Here is a 13,082-nt window from a genome sequence, read left to right as displayed (position 1 = left end):
GGATCTGAACTTTTTGCAAAGAGGCCTTAACCCCAAAGAGATATGTCCTTTGAACACACCCTTTCATCATATATATATATATATATATATATATATATATATATATATATATATATATATAATCAAACTGTTCATTCAATCAATCAATGAATCATTCCCTTCCGCACTCTACTTTCTAGTTTTAACATTATCGACTCCACAGCTCTCTCTCGCGTCTTGTTCCCATCAAATCTGATTAAGACCTGCCAACTAGCAATTTTTCTGATTAGAGCTGACCCGGCCAGTACAAGTTTGACCGAACCAACTCGAATGGGGTAGTTGCAAATGAAGCAAATTAATTACAATTTAGCCCCCTTGGAATCTGGTAAGTAGCTTGCTTCAATAGAACATGTATCATGCGTAGCGTCTGTAGAGGAGCTCGTGTGGTTGGAGAAGACAGGGCACGAGAGGATAAGGGATGCGGGCGGTGTCCGATTTTTCTAATCGATATCGGACGTCCTGCTTGAAGCATTACCGTTCTAAAAAGGAAAGGAATAAATCTTCCGTTTATTCAGTAATGGTAGTCCCATGGAAATGTCCGGGTGTCCTCCACTTCTTTGCACCTTGATTTAGAAGCGAGCTCCCGAATCTATCTTCGTCAATTTCTTCTTCACAGGTATCCTCGCGAAATCTTCTTTTTTTCTATTTATCTTCTTGTATTCAGTTTGATTCTCGACGAAAGAGCTATGTTCTTCAATTCATCGATCTACAACGACGATGAATCTGTTCTGTTCCGTTATCAGAAACGATGGAGGCTCCGGTCAGTGTTTCGCTGGGTGTCGTCCAATCTCTCCCCGCCAAGCTCAAGCGGTTGCTGTCGCCGGAGGCCGACCACGGGCTGCACAAGAAGGACAAGGACAAGATTCGTCTCCTCAAGGACCACCTCCAAGAACTGATCGACAAGTACCTGATGGAGCCGTCGGAGGTGGAGGCCCCGGCATCGACGGCCAGGTGCTGGGTAAAGGAGGTGCGCGAGCTGTCGTACGACATCGACGACTTCCTCGACGAGCTCATCCACGGACACCACGCCGACCTGAAGAACCTCCGACGCCGGAGCCGGTGGGTCGCCGACAAGGTCTCGCAGTTCAGGGCGCGTTTGAAGGATGCGATTCAGCGGCACAAGATCTACAATCTTGACAGATGCAGGAAGCGACCAGGCAGCCTTGCTTCAGAAGAACGCCCTCTTCCACCGCAGCATGGGTTAGAAACTGCGTGCCTTGTTGGTACCGACAGCTCCATGGAGAAGCTCGGAGAGTGGTTGACTGGAGACGCAGAGAGGACGCTTAGGGTGGTCTCAATTGTTGGATTAGGAGGGGTTGGTAAGACAACTCTTGCCAAAGAATTATACCGCAGGATCGACAGCCAGTTTGAGTGCCGCGCTTTTGCGCGGACATCCCAGAAACCTGACATGAGGGACCTTCTTTCCAGCATTCTCTTGCAAGTTCGACCAGAGAGGCCGCCAGATGCTTCAGAGTCTTGTAATCTCATTGACACGATCAGGGCACACCTACAACATAAGAAGTAAGCTTTTATTGACTTACATCCTTCTATTTCATATTGGCGAATCTATACTTGCGGCACCTAGCTGGTGTTATACTGTTATGGACGGGCAACAGTTAGCATTCGGGATTGCAAGGGCAAGGTGTATAGCATCAGAGCAGAGCAGAGACTTCCAAACCATTATATATAAATCTTCAGTTGATTGGTGGAGCTCCTGTCTTTTTTTAAGAAAAAGGGTAAAAACATAATCAAGACTAGAACTATAAGTGGACTTTGAATGCAAGGAGATCAAATTCTAACATCGTTAGTTTCTAACTTTCAGTCACCTGATAATTTCTTAATCCCCCATTGACCTAAATGAAAGGTGACATCGTTTTTAGAAGAAGGGTTGCAGACTTGCAGCACCTTGAGCATCTGATGCTCTGTGTAGCATGGGTCGTCTTTTAGTTGTTGGTAGGCTTTATTTTTGCTCATTTCATAGCCTGCTGTTTGTACATGACCGGCCATTATGGCTATTTAACTTAAATCTCTTTATACAAAGGCAGGAGCTTGTACATGAACAGCAGAGCTCCTGCCATTATTTTTTAAAGAAAAATCTAACATACTTGCTAATTTTCAATCAACTGCAAATCTATTAATCTATCATTGGCCTAAATTTCAGACTACTTAGTTTCAAACAGCAGTACGACGTAATGTATTATTTTATGAAAAACTAGTGCACATTCTACATTGTACATAGAAAAATATACTTTAATCAGTTGATATTGATCAAGGGGGAATAAAAATGACTAAAAGGAACTATTCCAATTTCAATCACTTGAGTATGAAGTACTATGATTGGAAACTCCCTTAATACCAAAAGAACAGTATCTCAACTCTTGGTTTGCTACAGGAATGTGTGGCTGAAGTATTTGTTTTCTTGAAGTTGTGTTTATTTAGAAAATTGATTCTATCGAACCTGTTGTTCTTCTTCCATGAAAACACACATGCAGACCGCCAGCTACTCCCTGAACTTCTACATTCCTTTACTTCACCTCCTAATTTTGAAATGCTCCATTTAATCCCCTGACATTTCAATATCAAATCAGTGCACGTGGAAAGCCAATTCGAAGATGGCTAATCTTCCTAAAAGTAATATTTTTCTTGCAGGTATTTCATTATAATTGATGATTTATGGGCTACATCAACGTGGGATGTTGTGTGTCGTGCTTTGCCAGATGATAAATGCTGCAGTAGAGTGCTAATTACCACAGAAATCCATGTTGTAGCACAGACATGCTGTGGTCATAACTCCGAGTATATTCTTAAGATGGGACCTCTCAGAGACGATGAATCAAGAAAATTATTTTTCAGTAGATTCCCAGGTGATCAATCTGACAGCTGTGAGCAGTCTAAAGTTCTATTGGAGATTATAAGGAATTGTGGTGGTTTTCCTCTTGCAACTGTTACCATATCAAGTCTTTTAGCAAGGCAGCACAGTGGAATAGAGCAATGCAACTACATTAGGAGATCGTTAAGCACTAATTTGAGGACAAATCCAAGTATGGAAGGGATGAAACATGTACTTGACCTTTGCTACAACAATCTTCCTGATCGTTTGAAAGCTTGCATGTTATATTTTAGTACATATAAAGAGGAGCACGTAATCTGGAAAGATGATTTGGTAAATCAGTGGATAGCCGAAGGTTTTATCTGTGCAGAAGGAGGTAACAGCATGGAGGAAGTTGCAAGTACCTATCTTGATGAGCTTGTTATTGGGGGAATGGTCCAACCTGTAGATGTCAACCATAATGGTGTGGTGCTGTCTTGTACAGTGCACTACATGATACTCAATCTTGTTAGGTACAAGTCCATAGAAGAGAATTTCGTCACTGCAATTGATGGCTCTCAGAGCAAAATAAGACTTGCTGACAAGGTTCGTCGACTGTCTCTCCTCTTTGGCGATGCAGGTGATGCAGAACCACCAGCAAACTTAAGACTGTCACAGGTTCGATCACTGGTATTCTATGGATTCCCCAAGTGTTTTCCTTCTATAGTGGAGTTTCGACACCTTCGGGTCCTGATCCTACATCTTTGGGGCGATCAGGATAACATAAATTTCGACCTGACTGCACTATGCAAATTATTTGGTCTGAAACATTTGGAGATGGTATGTAATGTCACTCTAAGTCTCCAAACCGAGATGCAAGGCTTACGACATTTGGAGACACTGAAAATAGATTCAACAGTGAGCGAAGTACCAGAGGACATTGTTCATTTGCCGGGCCTCTTGCACCTCAGTCTTCCTGGTGACACAAACCTGCCGAATGGTATTGGGCGCTTGGCAACTCTCCGGACATTAGGATGCTTTGATCTAACAAGAAACTCAGCAGATAATGTTCTGAGCCTCGGCGAGCTGACTAATGTCTGGGATCTTCGTCTCACCTGTTCCGAATCACAACCAGACAATCTGAAGAAAAACATGGAACACGTGGTTTCAGCTCTCTCGAAACTCAGGAATCTCAAGAGACTAACTCTGTTATCTGCAGGCTCTTATAATGAAAATACTCTGGAGGCGAGTGTTCCAAGCAATGAAATCTCCTATGACTTGAGCAACTTATCCTCTCCTTCAACCCTTCTTGAGACGCTTGAGTTGATGCCGCGGATTTGCATCTTATCCGTCCTCCCCGAGTGGATAGGCAAACTCCGCCTACTTAGCATTCTCAAGATCGAAGTCATGGGGGTTTCAGGCGGAGATATTGAGATTCTGCAAGAGTTGCCCGCCCTTGCTGCTCTCTCACTCTATGTCCCGACCGCCCCTGCTGAAAGGATCATCTTTCACAGAGAGGGATTTCCAGTTCTCATGCAGTTCGTGTTCATCTGTTCAGCGCTTTGTGTAGCCTTTGAGGAGGGAGCAATGCCTAATGTCCGAAGGCTCAAGGTAGGCTTCAATGCTAATACCACAGGGAAATACAACATAGCAGATGCTGGCCTCGAGAATTTGACAATCGTTGAAGTGTTCTCTGCCAAAATTGGAGGCGCTGGTGCTGATGAGTTCTGCAGAAAAGTTGTAGAGTCTACATTGGAGGAAATCTTTCGTCAGAATATGAGACCTCCCACCATCGACATACAATTTGTGGGCTGGGCCTTTTATGGCGACAAAGAAAACAGTGCAGCATCAGCGACACAACGGATTGCAGTAGAGGAGTCATCTGAAGATATCGTCAGTCCGTTCCAAGACCCAGCCTTTTCTTGTGCCGATAAAGGAATCAGTACAGCGTCGACAACAAACGAGGTGGTTGAAGAGGGTTCAACTGAAAATATCGTCAGCCACCTCCGGCTGCTTGATCCGGCCTTTTCTTACGGCGATAAAGAAATCAGTACAACGTCGACAACAAAGCAGATTGCAAACGAGGGTTTTGTTGAAGATGTCATCACCCACCTTCAGGATTCAGCATTTTCTTATGGCGACAAAGAAATCAGTACAGCGTTGACAACACAGCAGACTGTAGAAGAGGGTTCAACTGAAGATTTCGTCAGTCAGTTCCAAGACCCAACCTTTTCTTGTGACGACAAAGGAAGCAGTACAATGTCGGCAGCACACCAGGTGGTCGAAGAGGGTTCAGCTGAAGATTTCGTCCCCCAACTCCGGGATCGGGCCTTTTCTTATGGCGACAAAGAAATCAGTAAATTGTCGGCAACACAACGGACTGGAGCAGAGGGTTCAACCAAAGGTATCGTCACTCTCCTCCCACATCACGCGGGCGATCAAGACGACTTCCGGCACAGGAGTCACAGGACAAGGTCGCTGTCACCTCCTCCCACGAAAGAACCAGACGCACGCCTCCACCTCCGCCCTCCGCCTCGTGGCCACAGCCCCATTGATCCGGCAGCTGACGCGGTCCTCCTCGAGCTCGGAGCCATGGAGAAGTACGTGCTGGTCAAGGACCTAGGCGCCGGCAACTTCGCCAAGGCTCGGCTCATCATGCGGCACAAGGAGACTAGGGAGCTAGTCTCCATTAAGTACATCCCCCGGGGCAACAAGGTCCGGCGCTGCCGTGATGGGCGGATCGGAGCGGATGATTCGCGTGAGATGCACGGTACGTTGTATCTGAGTCTGACACACGTTTGTTTCTTGCGTTTCCAGATCAACGAGGATGTGTTCCGCGAGATCGTGAACCACCGGTCCCTTCGTCACCCCAACATTATCCGGTTCAAGGAGGTGGTGCTGACGCCGACGCACCTGGCGGTCGTGACGGAGTACGCGGCCGGCGGCGAGCTGTTCGAGCGCGTCTGCGAGGCCGGGCGGTTCCACGAGGACGAGGCGCGCTACTTCTTCCAGCAGCTGGTGTGCGGGGTGAGCTACTGCCACGCCATGCAGATCTGCCACCGCGACCTCAAGCTGGAGAATATGCTGCTGGACGGCAGCCCGGCGCCGCGGCTCAAGATCTGCGACATCGGCTGCTCCAGGTCGTCCGTGCTGCACCCGCGCCACAAGGTAACGGCCGGCACGCCGGTCTACATCGCGCCGGAGGTGCTCTCCCGCCGCGAGTTCGACGGCAAGCGCGCCGACATCTGGTCCTGCGGCGTCACGCTCTACGCCATGCTCGTTGGCGCATACCCGTTTGAGGATCCCAAGGACCCTAAGAACTTCAGGAAGACCATCTCGGTCTGTACGTACTGTTAGCTGTTTTGCGACCCCTAGATACTTTGTGTTGTGCATACAATCGAGCTAAAGAAAAACAATCTTTGAGCTGCAGAGGATCATGTCGGTGCAGTACGAGATTCCAGAGTACGTGCGCGTCTCCCAGGACTGCCGCAACCTGCTCTCCCGCATCTTCGTCGCAAACCCCAACAAGGTATGTGTCTGCGTACGTGTCCGTCCACTGTTTCTGTGCATGTCCAAGCTGACAGATAACTATGTATGTACACAAACGGCAGAGGATTACCATGAGCGAGATCAAGAGCCACCCCTGGTTCCTCAAGAACCTGCCGTGGGAGCTCAAGAAGGAGGCGGAGGCCGCCTACTACACCAGACGCCGGGGAGGGGAAGACGGCAATGCCTCCACGTACCCGGCGCAGAGCGTGGAGGAGATCATGAGGATCGTGCAGGAGGCGCAGACGGTACCCAGGGCTGCCGTCTCCGGCTACGGCTTGGGCGCCTCGGACGACTGGCAATATGACGAGGAGAAAGAAGACGACTACTATTGACATGGCGGCGAGGGCCGCGAGGAGGATGCTGGACTTGGACTTAAATGAATTGGATTGAGCATTAGTATTTTTTTTATTGGGTTTAGATTAAATAATGATTTTTTATTTTAATTGGACTTCTCTTCTTGATTTGGAAATCAAAATAAATTTGGGCTTGCTACCGCCCGGACGTCTGATAAAATCTTTTAATCGGATGCTCCATTGTAACATTAAGAATACACGCTTGCAACAAAAAAAATCAATGTTTGCAATATCAAAAGACATGTACTGCGACGTAGATGTTAAAAGAGTAAAATTTCCACTGCAATATCAAAGCTCTGTTTCATGCAACATTCATTCAAATTCATGCAACATTGAAACAAGACTACTGCAACATCAAAATCATTCAGGTGCAATATAAAAAAAAAGCTGTCTCCACGAAATCAAACCAACAAGAAGAACATTCCTATGGCAATATGAATCTCGATCTCAATATCTCAAATCAACCATTGCAACGCTCATACTGCAACAAGGGGGTGAGGGGGAGCAGGGAACACATGCAGCGCTCGTTCGTGAGAGAGGGAGGGAGAAATTGGAATGGCTGCAGGTGCTAGCAACTTGATTGTTCGGTGGAGAAGAATCAGAGAGAGAAGCAGACGCTGCAGAGGAGGTGGGTCGCCGGCGCTGTAATGCTGGGGCGGGTCGCCGCGCGCTGGTCTGCAGGGGTAGGATGCCGGGCGCTGGATTACAGGGGGCGGGGCCAGACGCTGAGGAGCAGCGCGGTGTGGGGTGGACCGGATGTAGGGAAGCAGCGCGGTGTGGGGAGGAGAGGCGCGTGAGGGACGCTGTGTACGACGCATCTGACGCCTACCTCTGCCAATCAATCACCCACTAACATCTAATGAATCTCGGCCATCCAGACCTCCCATCAGACGGCCCAAATAAACGCTAGCATCCCAACACGCCCTCCCAAAGTCGCCACATGGAAGCGCGCGCGCGCCACCACCACCTGCGCCAGCTCCGCGCCGCCCTCCTCCGCCGTGGCCACCCTGTCCCGCCGCCGCCGCCGGACCACCCGGACCCCGACCGCGCCCACCTCGCCGCCATCCGCGCCGCCGCCGCATCCGCCCCGCGCCTCGCGCTCGCGGCCTGCGCGTGCCTCCGCCGCGCCGGCCTGCCCGCGCCGGGGCCCCGCGCGCTCCCCGCCCTGCTCCGCTCCGCGGCTCGCTGCGATGGTGCCGGCGCGTACGTGGGGGGCGCGCACGCGGCTGCTGTCAGGGTCGGGGCGCTGGGCGAAGGGTTCGTCGGGACCGCGCTAGTCGGGGCGTACGCGGCGTGCGGGCGCGTGGGGGACGCGCGGAGGGTGTTTGACGGAATGCTCGTTCGGGACATCGTCGCCTGGGGCGTCATGCTTGATAGGTATCGTGCTTAGATCCGCCATGTTTGTTTGTGCGGTTGTTTGAAACCAAAAGTGGACTATTTGGTCGTTCCGCCTGATGCACTTGTGGCACAGTTTAGCATCGTCTATGTTCTGCATGAAAAAAATGTTACACGGGTGAAAAATGGAATAACTTGTGGTTGTGTGCGACGAGTTTTATATTTTTTTCCACTGCTTTCCAAGAGTTTAGCATTCGAGGAAGGATCAACTAGCGTATTCTAAGGTTTGGAACACATTGGATCAGATCAGCCACAAGTTGGAAAATGTAGCCAGGAGCTGACTTTGCAGTAACATAGTGCCTCAAATCATTGTGAAAGCTGCATTAGTTGTGAAATTTTTCTATGTTTTTTAACATAACTCCATAACTTGCAAGGTGATGCAATTGAATGACCTTCTAAGAAAGCAGAATACACTTTGTGCATTATCCATATAAGTCATATGGTTCAGGAATGGTTGTGATCCAATATTTAGTTTATTAAAAGATCTCTGTTTACCGTACATGTACTCTAGGTACTTTCAGAGAGCATAATTCCTTGTAATGCAACCATCTTTTACATAGTGCACAAAAATAAATTAAGTAATCATCCATTTTGGTTTGTTGATTTGCTGTTACTATGTAGTCTCCATTTTGGTGCTACTTGGCAATTGCACGTTTTACTGCAAACTGTTATGGACCTTTCTAATATCATTTGACAGTTATTGCCAGACTCAGAACTACAAAGCAGCTTTGCTTCTGTTTGCTGAGATGAAGAGGTCTGGAGTTGTTCCTGACCAATTGATCCTTGCTACTGTTCTATCAGCTTGTGGGCATATAAGACATTTCAGAACTGGGAAAGTCATCCACTCATACATGTTGGTGTCAGACGTTCTTATAAATGCTCACCTCAGTAGTGCTCTCATAAACTTGTATGCTAGCTGTGCCAAAATGGATATGGCCAAAAAGCTATACAATGGGATGCCGAGGAAGGACTTAGTATCATCAACTGCCATGCTTTTTGGATATGCCAAGAACAGAAACGTTGAGGTTGCTCGCTCTATATTCGATGGAATGGCAGAGAAGGACGTGGTGTCTTGGAGTGCCATGATATCAGTATATGCTGAAAGTAACCAACCTAACAAAGCATTGAGTTTATTCAGTGATATGCAAGAGCATGGTATCATGCCTGATGAAGTTACTGTGTTAAGTGCCATATCTGCATGTGCCAATTTAGGTTCCCTTGATAAAGCAATATGGATCCACTCCTTCACCGAGAATAACGGATTGACTAAGACATTGCGTGTTTGCAATGCTCTTATTGATATGTTCGCCAAATGTGGGGGTATAACTCTTGCCTTGAATATCTTCAATGAAATACCTCATAAGAATGTTATCACCTGGACAAGTATGATTGCTGCTTTTGCTATGCATGGCGATGGAAAATCCGCCTTAGTTCTGTTTGAGAAGATGAAAAAGGAAGGTGTTGAACCCAACAAAGTGACCTTTCTTAATTTACTTTATGCTTGCTGTCATGCTGGTCTAGTTCATGAAGGTCGTTTGATGTTTAGATGTATGGTTCAAGAATACAGGATCGAACCCAATAGTGAGCACTATGGTTGTATGGTGGATCTTCTGGGAAGAGCTAAACTTTTGCAAGAAGCAGTTGATCTCATAGATTCAATGCACTTAGGGCCCAATGTGGCTATCTGGGGCTCTCTGTTAGCAGCATGCTGGATGCATGGCGATCTCAAGCTTGGCGCATTTGCTGCAAAGAAAGTTTTGGAGTTGGATCCCAATCATGATGGAGCATCTGTGCTTTTATCAAAGATATATGCAAAATCTGGCAGTTGGAATGATGCTGAGGAGGTGAGGGTGGTAATGAAACTCCATGGGGTCTCAAAAGAAACAGGCTCCAGTTGGATGGTGCTGAATGATCCTAATCACGAGTTTGCAGCTGGAGGTGGGAAACATCCAGAAAGTGATAAGATCCTTCTGAAGCTCGATGGGAAAGTAAGTTGATTTGTGAGGTGAGGATATTAGAGAAAATGTTCTGCTACACAGCGAGAGCCTTGTAATTTCTTTCAGCCTGGTAATTTCAGGTATGGATATTGCATCTTGGCAATGAGTAGCACGATTTTGCAACAGGAAGTCGTTTGTAATTTGAAATTTTGATTGTGATTTGTTGCAGGCGGGAAGCTGCCGATGACATGGTACCCCGTACCCCCAGGACTACCTGCAGAAGGCGCCGATGAAGAACATGGCGATGCGTGCCGACCCGGCGAGCGGGTACCCCGGCCGGACCTACCGCTTCTACAGCATGGGCCCGACGATCCTCCCGTTCGGACACGGGCTCAGCTACACCCAGTTTCACGCACTCGCCGGCGCACGCGCCGGCGCAACTCACGGGCGGCCGCCGCCGCGACGTCTTCTCAACGGGACGCGCTCTGGCAGCAGCAGCAACAGTGCCCACGCGCTGCGAGGGCCTGACCATCCCGGTGCACGTCGACGTGAGGAACGTCGGCAACCGCGACGGCGCGCACACGGTGCTCGTGTACCACGCCGCCCTGCGTTCCGTCGCTGGCACGGTGGCGTGGCACGCGTGGAGATGGCCATCGACGTGTGCGAGGGGCTCAGCGTCGTGGACCGTGACGCGGTCCGCGACGGTGTGCACAGCCTGATGATCGGCGAGCTGACGCACTCGGTCACGCTCGGCGTCGGGCAGCTCGGGGTATGGAACAAGCAGCACTGGAACCTAGGAGGGTTCAGAGGATCGTCTGAATAATTTGTCGTTTTGGGAGGGGGTTTTGCATTGGATTGCGATTACCAGTTGCCACGGTGCTTCCGTCTCTGCAAAGGTGGAGACGGAGATCTGAAAAGTTAGAAAGGGCACCGGATTACTGAAAATTGTTGAAATGATTGCAAACGATTAAACTGGAAGGAACACAGAAAAATGCCGTTTCTTCCTCACAATCAATGTTTCCTGCAATGAACCGGATTCCCGAATCGAGGAATCCGACTCCCTGTATCGTCGTGATAGTCTCTGAATCAAGCGCTATCACATACAGAACTCATTTCAGGCATAATATCACAGTCATACTCATTGAGAGGTCAAACACGGGTTTAATTATTACATAAATCTAAAGGATCTATAGTACGGAAATTATTACAAGCCTCTCGGCTAGATCGAACAAGCAGAAGGCGCAAAACGGTAGTTAGGTCTTCGGCTGTCCTTCATCTTCGGGAACCTCCTCCACAGGCGACTTGAGCGTAGCTCGGGCCTCAGTCGTACCATCCGTCGTCGTTGGGGTCGAACTCCGGATCGGATCTTGCATCGTACCAGGTTATCCCCAAGGAATGGGATAGGTTCACGTCACCATCTGTATGCAAGCTTTTTGTGGTCTATACTACGGATATAACAGAGTTCAAGAGGTAAAGCTGGGGATTTCCCTATGCATGCAATATAATATATATAAGAATACACATCTCCTTACATTCCCGACTCGGGCTCTTCCGGCGTTCCGGACTCCCGGTCACACACACCTTCCAAAACCACCAAGTCGATGCGAGGACTCTCTCTCCTCGCATCTCAACTGCCCCCTGGCAGGACAATATTCTAGAGGGAGGTAGAATTCATGAGTAACACTAACTAATAAGAGCAACAGAGGAGTAGGGATGTCCATAACCGAGGACGCGGCTATACGTATAGTTTTCACCCTGCAGGGGTTGTACACCTGGACCCACTCGAATCGACACTAGCCGGGGATCAGCCGACTAGTATACGAAACACCGGTCTACTGAAACGGAATTAGGAGCCACGGCACCATCCGGCTTTCCCGGGTCTTGGGCGCATCCCCCCACGAGAGGTCGCCCCGGGACTGTGAAGCCTCCCATGCATCTCGGGGAACGTGAGGTCAGCACCTCCTTCCCCTGCACCGATACTCGATCCTTCTACCGGCTTGGTACCGCGCTTGCTAAATCCGAACCGGGCCCACCCTCATAATGGGTAAGTGGTGTGCACGCTTAACAAATTCCTACAAGTCATGGTTACTCTCACCCAGTCCTTATCTGCCGGAGCGGGCATCATCGTCAAAAGCGTATCCACCACGGTGGTCCGCAACTGCACCCTTAACGGGTGCCCCAAACACCTCAATCACGTAACCAAGACTGTACCCGCCATAGGTACTCCGTAGTGTGTGCCAAGCGTTGAGAACAAAGAAATTCTTGGAGCTATAATTTTCCTCTAGCATTAATAGAATTCATTGGTGTTAAGAAAAACCTCTTGGGGGAAGGTTGGCTAGAGATTTCTTGGAAAAATACACACACCCCAAGCCCTCGATCCACGATCGAGTTAGGTTGCCCACTCCCGGCTAAGCCCTAATCACCAACTCCTAAAGAGAACCACTTCACACACGCCAAGACTATCCATCCATATCCCACACATACACATTCAAGGATTTACAAAGCATTTCATATAATAAACAAGTAAGATAGGTTGGCAAGGAGTATGGTACATAAAAGGGCCATGCAGGTTTATCTCGGTATAAATACATATAGCGATAGCATATCTACAAGCAAATGCCTAAATAGGAGTTCAATTCATAGATGGGCGTGAACCTGGCGTCTCTTCGAAGTCCTCCTGGGCCTCCGGGTAGTCCTGGTCGTCGGTCAACTCCTCGTGGTCGGGTCCTATTCGCAAATACGAGTAAGAGTAGGGACCAAAGTGCAAAAGTGCACAAAACGCTACAAATAAGATCCAAATCATCACAATGCCTACTCTAACAGGTGGTTCATGATTTTAGAAGAATTATGAAACTGGTTTCATAATTTTCGGAGGTCCGGATAATTTATTATGAATTTTCTAAGGAAAAACCTATTTCTGAAATTAATAAAAGAGTTTCAGAAAAGAAAACCATTAAACAGAGACACGTGGCAGCACCAGGCGTGCCACGTGGCATGCTG

The 13,082-nt window shown here is 48.4% G+C and overlaps 2 protein-coding genes across 4 annotated transcripts; both read left to right on the top strand.

Moving 5' to 3' along the window:
• The first annotated feature begins 323 nt into the window (after window positions 1-323).
• Window positions 324-6,945, top strand: LOC112902428. Of its 3 annotated transcripts, XM_025971500.1 has the most exons (6): window positions 331-655; window positions 783-1,560; window positions 2,689-5,563; window positions 5,666-6,187; window positions 6,279-6,377; window positions 6,460-6,945. In XM_025971500.1, exons 2-6 carry the CDS (start codon window positions 788-790, stop codon window positions 6,727-6,729), a joined length of 4,539 nt encoding a protein of 1,512 aa, XP_025827285.1. In that variant the 5' UTR covers window positions 331-655; window positions 783-787; the 3' UTR covers window positions 6,730-6,945. The 3 variants fall into 3 exon arrangements, 2 of the variants coding, with proteins under 2 accessions (XP_025827284.1, XP_025827285.1); XR_003230577.1 differs by having other exon boundaries at window positions 324-655; window positions 2,689-6,191; window positions 6,460-6,502; XM_025971499.1 differs by having other exon boundaries at window positions 330-655; window positions 2,689-6,187.
• Window positions 6,946-7,625: 680 nt separating this feature from the next.
• On the top strand, window positions 7,626-11,148 carry LOC112902429 (pentatricopeptide repeat-containing protein At4g14820-like). The gene is made up of 3 exons (XM_025971501.1): window positions 7,626-8,127; window positions 8,843-10,222; window positions 10,312-11,148. Exons 1-2 carry the CDS (start codon window positions 7,691-7,693, stop codon window positions 10,140-10,142), a joined length of 1,737 nt encoding a protein of 578 aa, XP_025827286.1. The 5' UTR covers window positions 7,626-7,690; the 3' UTR covers window positions 10,143-10,222; window positions 10,312-11,148.
• Window positions 11,149-13,082: the final 1,934 nt, after the last annotated feature.

Source organism: Panicum hallii, chromosome 8, assembly GCF_002211085.1.
Source record: "Panicum hallii strain FIL2 chromosome 8, PHallii_v3.1, whole genome shotgun sequence".
Lineage (NCBI taxonomy): Eukaryota > Viridiplantae > Streptophyta > Magnoliopsida > Poales > Poaceae > Panicum > Panicum hallii.
Note: the sequence above shows the minus strand (reverse complement) of the source record. Positions and strands in the feature narration are given on the sequence as shown.